General features: G+C 30.2%; 2 protein-coding genes across 2 annotated transcripts in view; one reads left to right on the forward strand and one right to left on the reverse strand.

Annotated features, from left to right (window-relative positions):
- LOC107464522 (uncharacterized) overlaps window positions 1-6,523 on the forward strand; it is a 67,645-nt gene that overhangs the window by 5,076 nt on the left and 56,046 nt on the right. The window lies entirely within an intron of this gene.
- Window positions 1,263-4,601, reverse strand: LOC107464532 (uncharacterized). The gene is made up of 3 exons (XM_016083461.3): window positions 3,833-4,601; window positions 1,706-2,175; window positions 1,263-1,528 (listed from the first exon to the last, which is right to left on the reverse strand). Exons 1-3 carry the CDS (start codon window positions 4,469-4,471, stop codon window positions 1,450-1,452), a joined length of 1,188 nt encoding a protein of 395 aa, XP_015938947.1. The 5' UTR covers window positions 4,472-4,601; the 3' UTR covers window positions 1,263-1,449.

A 6,523-nucleotide genomic window follows, 5' to 3' on the forward strand; every position in this document is an offset into this window, starting at 1 on the left:
GTACGGACCAGATGGAAAAAAGCTTATTTTCAATTATCCATGACTTAATTTAAAAAAAAAAATCACAATCCATTGACATTTAGTTTATTTTAATTTATTCTTTATTTTTTCCTCTTTTTATTTATTTATTTATTTATTTTTACCAAAATAATTATATTTTAAATTTTTATTAACCGAGTCAATGGCTAAAAAAATAATAACATACAGCTCCCTAGCTAGTTGGAGTGTCTTAATCATATCCTTTTCAAAGTATTTTTTTATTAATATCTAAATTTTATTAGTTATTATTATAGATTCACTAAGATTTGATTTGATAAATTTGTTTTAAAAGAAATTTATATTTTTCAAAAGCATAAACACTTCATTTTGTGTTTGATAAATTAAAAATTTGTGTACTTATATTTAGAAAAAAAGTAATTTTTATTTTATACATATATATATTATGAGTTTTTTTATTTTTAAAAATTATTTTATCAAACATAATTATAGTACTTATATTTATTAAAAATTATTTTTAATTTAATTTTATCAAACGCAGATATGATAATTTTTAAAAAACTGACTTTAAAAAATAATTTTCATAAACTTACTTTTGAAAAATAAAACTTTACTAAATTAAATCTAATTTAATTAGTCGGCGTTCTGATGATCTATTATATCCTTATTAAAAATTTAAATTTAAGATCACAAAAAACAAAGAAAGAAAGAAACAAGGTGTATTCTTATACCGCTAGATCAAGTAATAGTAATGTATGTTATTAGTTTCTTAGATGTCATAAAAAATGTATTTTCAAGAACTAATCATTATCAAGAAAGTTATATATATTTAGAACTTCCCTTCCATAATAAGTTTTATATTTTCATGAATAGGAATGAAAAATATTCAAGAAAATGTTAAAATATCCCCAAGTAAATAATAACAATAATAATACAGATAAATATCTTAGGTAAATTTTGAAAACTATCACATAAAATATATAAATCACCAAACAAATGTGTAATTTTTTTTTACAATATATAATACAACCTTAATTATCGGTGAATGATATTTCTGTATGAATTTAGATTTTCTAAAATAAAAAGTTTATAAAATGATGAAATAAAAAATTAATTACTATTAATTTTATAATTTTTATAAAATATATATTCTACTATTTTAATTTAAAAATAATTAACTGTTCACTTTATTATTTTACCAACTTTTTTGCTTAAAAAGATTTTCATCCTTCTTCTATAACACTCACTAGAATATAATTCCTCCTAATAATACAATTTCAAATTAAACTTCAAGCACATTGCTGATAATCCTTCAAACCCTACAATAGAGAAAATTCAAAGATTGCTTTATTTTAATTTTAAAACATAAAGCACATATATTTGCTAATTGTGTTTATATATCCACGTCGTCCATGACGACCGAAAGCTTCAGAATCGTGAATAATTCTCAGCTCAAGCCTTGGATTTGCAATATTGATTCTTCTTCTCTAAAACATCTTCCACTATCTGCTGAACAAGATCATCATCATCCCTAACATAATATAAAATAAACCAAAATTAAAAAGCATGTTAGACTTAATTCTTTTACTAAAAGCAATTTAATTAGACTTAGTCCATATTAATTAGACTGACTGACTTACTTTTAATCGAATAATAATCATTTTATTTTATTTTATGTTCCGATAACTAATAAATAATAAGCCGTCACCTAATGTAGGGTGACTTTGAATCCCAACCAATCAAATCTGCTGCTTCAGTGAGAGCCGTCTTCCAATTTTGAACCACAATTGGGTCAAATTTCTGCACGTGCTTTTCGAATGCTTGTTTAAAACTTCCAAGCTGGTAGCGCACATGTGATGGATCTATATTATAAAAAACAGGGAGAACAACCTGTCCTTGTTGCTTCATGGTCTCTAATATTTTGACCAATTCTTGCAAACACCACTTGCTGGAAGCATAGTCCTGTGAGAAAATGACAAGAGATAAATGTGAACTTTCAATAGCCTTTAAGAGTGAAGGCCATATGCTGTGTCCTTTTGGGAGCTTGTGATCTATGAAGACTTTGATTTGTTGTTGGTTGAGAGCTTGGTGAAGATGACACACGAAGTTGATGCGCGAGTCCTTGCCTCTAAAACTGATAAACACATAAAAATCTGCAGCATTCGACGGATCGAAAGCCTAACATTTAAAGACAAAGTATATTAAATGATATTTAAATTATTTTATTTGGGTGCAGATATGCGTCACATAAGAAGAAAAAATGAAAGAACATAAGAGTTATGAAAACAAACAAATGAAGGTCAGTAGGTCACACTTGCATACCATCGATGATGAAGTTGAAAGTAGACAATCAAACGAGATTCATGAAATAACATGATTTAAAATTAAACAAAAATGTTTAGTAAAACAAAAAATTAGTCCAAAACAACTAGAATTTATCTTATTTAATATGGGAAATGAGATGGTGGAATATATATAATCAATTCAATCACTAACTAACAATCCCGAGAATAAGAATTTAATTAACATCCAAACGGTGGAAGCCCGATCCGTTGCATCCCTTTGAGCTCTATTTTATTCCTTCTCAAACCATCAATTCAAACATATTGAGTAGGTTTGGAATGATGAAATCTAAAAGAGTGGAGTAGATGATGTTTTAAGGGAGTGAAGTAATGCAACGGAGTCAGAAAGAGTAGAATTATGTTCCATTCCGTCACTGTTTAATTGGACAAAATATGATTTCACCGAAACCTCTCTCAAACTGGAAGAAACAAGAATGAAGCTTTTGATATGGAACCAGATGGAATCTATCTCATTATGTATAGCAATGAATTCCGTCATCAATTTGTCAATTTAAATGATAAAAGTTTATTAAATCCCCATTAGACTCTAATTCATTCCTCCCTATATCATTAATTCAAGCAAAGCCATATAGGGTTAAGTGAAATGGAATTCAAGAGAATTTAATAAACTAATTTGATCATGATGAGCAATTAAGTGCTTTATAATGAAATAAATTTCATTATAGCCTCCATATGTTTTCCATCTAATTTGAGGTGTATAAGGTGAAGCCCATATTTGGTCCATAAAAAACAGTGCCTTCATTGTTTTATTTCACTCTCTTGAAACCACATTCCAATCCCTCTTTTTACGAGGAATGTTAAGATGACATTGCCTGTCATATAAAACACACTCTAAACTCATTACAAAAAAGTTTAGACTGTATTTTAAAAAATGGTTGTCACACAGAACAATTTTCCTCAATCATTCACCAAAAGCAATCAATCCAAGGAAATTAAATTAACTAAAATTTCCATGCTTGATTTCATTCAATAAACTTTAAAATCCCTTATATAGCGGCATGGCCGCCTTTATTATATTCTCTCTCCTTGTAGAAGCCAAAGGAAAATGGATTCATGAAAGAGAGGGAAAGAAAAACCAAAAACTAGAAGAGCAAAACAAAACCTTTTAACGGCATTGTGAGAGCACCGTACTCCTTCTCCATCGTCCTGGAGGACATTGAAGTTGAAAATAGACCACAGATTCATTGGTCATATATGTCAACGTGTGGACTAAGCTAGCGCGTCGGATCCACGTGCAGCTACAATTCCCACGCACGATCTCGACGACAAGACCGTACCATAGGAATTGTTGACATATGCTATACCCTTAATGATGAAGAAAAAACATATCTGCTAATAGTAATAGAAGAAATCGGTAGGTTCAATCATAATCATATACATGGTAATATTGACATCCACAAAATAGAACAAAGAGAAATATTAGTATATGTGTAACCATAAAAGAAAGAAAAAAATAGAGAGCAAAAAAATACCGGTACTGCTGCAGCTTTGTCGGAGACAGATTGATCATCAAGATCATCAGATCCAAGTGGTGCGATAGTTCCAGTGCTCTTGAGGTCGTCGTTAACGACCATAACTGAATGATTCTGCGGTTGAAGGGTGAATACGAAGGGTACCAAAAAAAGTAGTACCGCTGTGAAGAGTAAACCGGCCGATACAAGCATCAAGTAGTGAACCACGTGGTTCACACGCGGACCTGCAACTGCCTCCAGCTCGGACGCGTTCTCAGCGACTTGCAGCGGTGAATCGACGCGCTCCAAGCGCTGCGGAGGAGGAGGAGAGGGTGAAGGATTTTTCTCAGGGAAGAGGAAGATACGCTTGACGTCGTCGGGTATGTTCGGATCGAACTCCCGCATCAGGTTGCGGAGGTCTCTGTCGTTGGTGACGCTGACGAGGGTTTCTAGGCCGTACCCTGGGATCTGGTACTCGAAGTAGGCCACGTCGGCAGTGCCGCTGTTGTCGGCGAGCTCGGCGATCAAGTCATTGAAATTGATGCTGCTGCGAACGCGGAGTTTCTTGTTTTTGCCGCCTTCGTACATGTGTTGGTTGGTTCCGTCGTGGAACTTGATCTGCCCACCGTAGCTGCATAAGAAAATCACTTCCGTCTCCATTTCTCTTTTATTTTTGTTAATCTCCGTTGAGTGTTGAGTTTCGAAGGTTTCGTTTAGGAAGGGTATATAAAGGCTGTCCGCTGTATCAAGTATCAACTATCAAACAAAAAACCCCGTCAGCAACCCCTTCTCCTCCCCTTTTTACTTTTTATTTTTATCACATTTTATAATTATTTTTGTTATCAATAAATTAAAAAACATGCTTCTGTCTAATCCGGAAGCATTTGGTGCCTTCTAATTGGTGGCTTGCTCCCTTCTAATTTTAATTTAATTTTTTTATTCCGAGATCTTTACTATTTAGTAGTTTTCTCCTTTTTAATTTGAATTTTAATATTTGTTATTCTTTGTTGGTCACCCGATCGAACTCATTGTTCTTCATGTTCACACTAGCAAACGACGCTTGCGAAGCTACAATGAAGGTTCTTAGTTCTTACTTCTCTCAGAGATGACTAATTTATTCAAAGCTGTTGCTATACCACCTCTGCTCAGTTGCTATTTAGTTTATGAAAGAAGAATTTGAATCCTGTAATTGTTAACATTTATATTTTTTATTTTTTTTAGTTTTTTCTCTTTTAACTTCATTTATATACAATTTTATTAATTGATTGTTGGTTAAAAAAAATTAATTTCTTAACAAATTAAAATTAATATAGAGGGGGAACTGCTATTTCTTACTAACACTACTAGTAATCTAGTATATATGTGTGTGCTCTCCGATCCTCCTTGTACACACATGATAATCACATATTTTACAATCACAACACCAGTCTTTCATTCTTTACCTTCATCTTGCTAATCATTTCTTGCATATGTTGTGCTCTTTGTTTATGTGTGCTAGTCTCTACATAAACTAAGTTTAATTTTTATTTTAGTGTTCCCAAACATAGCTTAACATAATATAATCTATCTTTATTTTCTTAGAAATATTTAAATGGAGAAAAAAAAAAGGTTAGCCAGAGTCCAAAATGAATTGATGATGAAAGGATCCTATTCTGAGTTCTGCATGCATATATCATCTATGTTTTGTCATTCCTTACGTTATAATACCCTAAATTAGATCCCAATAAGTTTTAGCAGGACATTTTAACTTTTAACAAATTTTAATTGTCAAATTAATTTTTTATTTTTTATTTTATTAGATAAATCAATCTTTACATCAAAATTTTAGTAATTCTCATATAAATTTTTTTATATAGACGAATAATCTAATAGAAAAATTTATTTGTCTAACGAAATAAAAGTTTAAAAATTAACTTGATAATTAAAATTTATTGAAGAACAAAATCTCTAGTTTAAAATTTATTAGAAACTGAATTAATTTGAGGTATTCCTCTTTCTTTTATTTATATTCTTTATATATTCTCTAAATGTTTAAGTTAAACTAATTTGATAAATGTTTAAGTCACTAACCAGAATTGGCTTGAATTTAATAAATGGCTCAATTAATAAATAAACCGAAATTGTGTGTGTAAATATATGACTTCTAATAACTGGTCAAAGAGTAGAAGTTTCTTGTACAGTACATATTAATTATTTAAAAAAAAGAAAAAAAAAAACAAATGAAGGGTGAGGTCGAACACAAAATTAAATGTCAACAAGTCTAGTCACCAAAAAACAAATGTCAACAAGTCTAATCTAATCCAGCTTTGCATCTAATATAAGAAAACAATAAAACAGAAAAGATGCACAAACTTGCTCTTCTACTGCTATCTTATGTGTGTACAAAAAAAATTACTAAATTAGACGTTCGTATATATAAAATATATATTAAAAATAAATTAAATAATATATTTATTTATATATAAATACATGTTGACTTATTTTTTTTATGTGCCTAATATTTTTTTTCAAAAGATATATGTTAAATTTAAAACCATTTAATTTATATACTCTTGCATCAACGATATACATAAAATTTGAAATGATATTTGCATGAATGAACATAATGCTTTATGAACCCCATTGCAACTAGAGTCTTTTTCATGTTCAAAAGATTCCTCACACGTAAGTTCCACTAAGAAATTGGGTTGTCCCTATACATATGGAACTCAT

This window comes from Arachis duranensis, chromosome 9 (assembly GCF_000817695.3).
Source record: "Arachis duranensis cultivar V14167 chromosome 9, aradu.V14167.gnm2.J7QH, whole genome shotgun sequence".
In the NCBI taxonomy this organism is placed as follows: domain Eukaryota; kingdom Viridiplantae; phylum Streptophyta; class Magnoliopsida; order Fabales; family Fabaceae; genus Arachis; species Arachis duranensis.

Bases quoted from the DNA above. Each gene is read 5' to 3' on its own strand.
- LOC107464532 (XM_016083461.3), bottom strand. From the start codon at position 4,471: ATGGAGACGGAAGTGATTTTCTTATGCAGCTACGGTGGGCAGATCAAG. The intron at 2,176-3,832 runs GTATTTTTTTGC...TTTAAATGTTAG, and splicing joins ACAAAGCTGCAGCAGTACCG to GCTTTCGATCCGTCGAATGC. The intron at 1,529-1,705 runs GTGACGGCTTAT...ATATTATGTTAG, and splicing joins TCAAAGTCACCCTACATTAG to GGATGATGATGATCTTGTTC.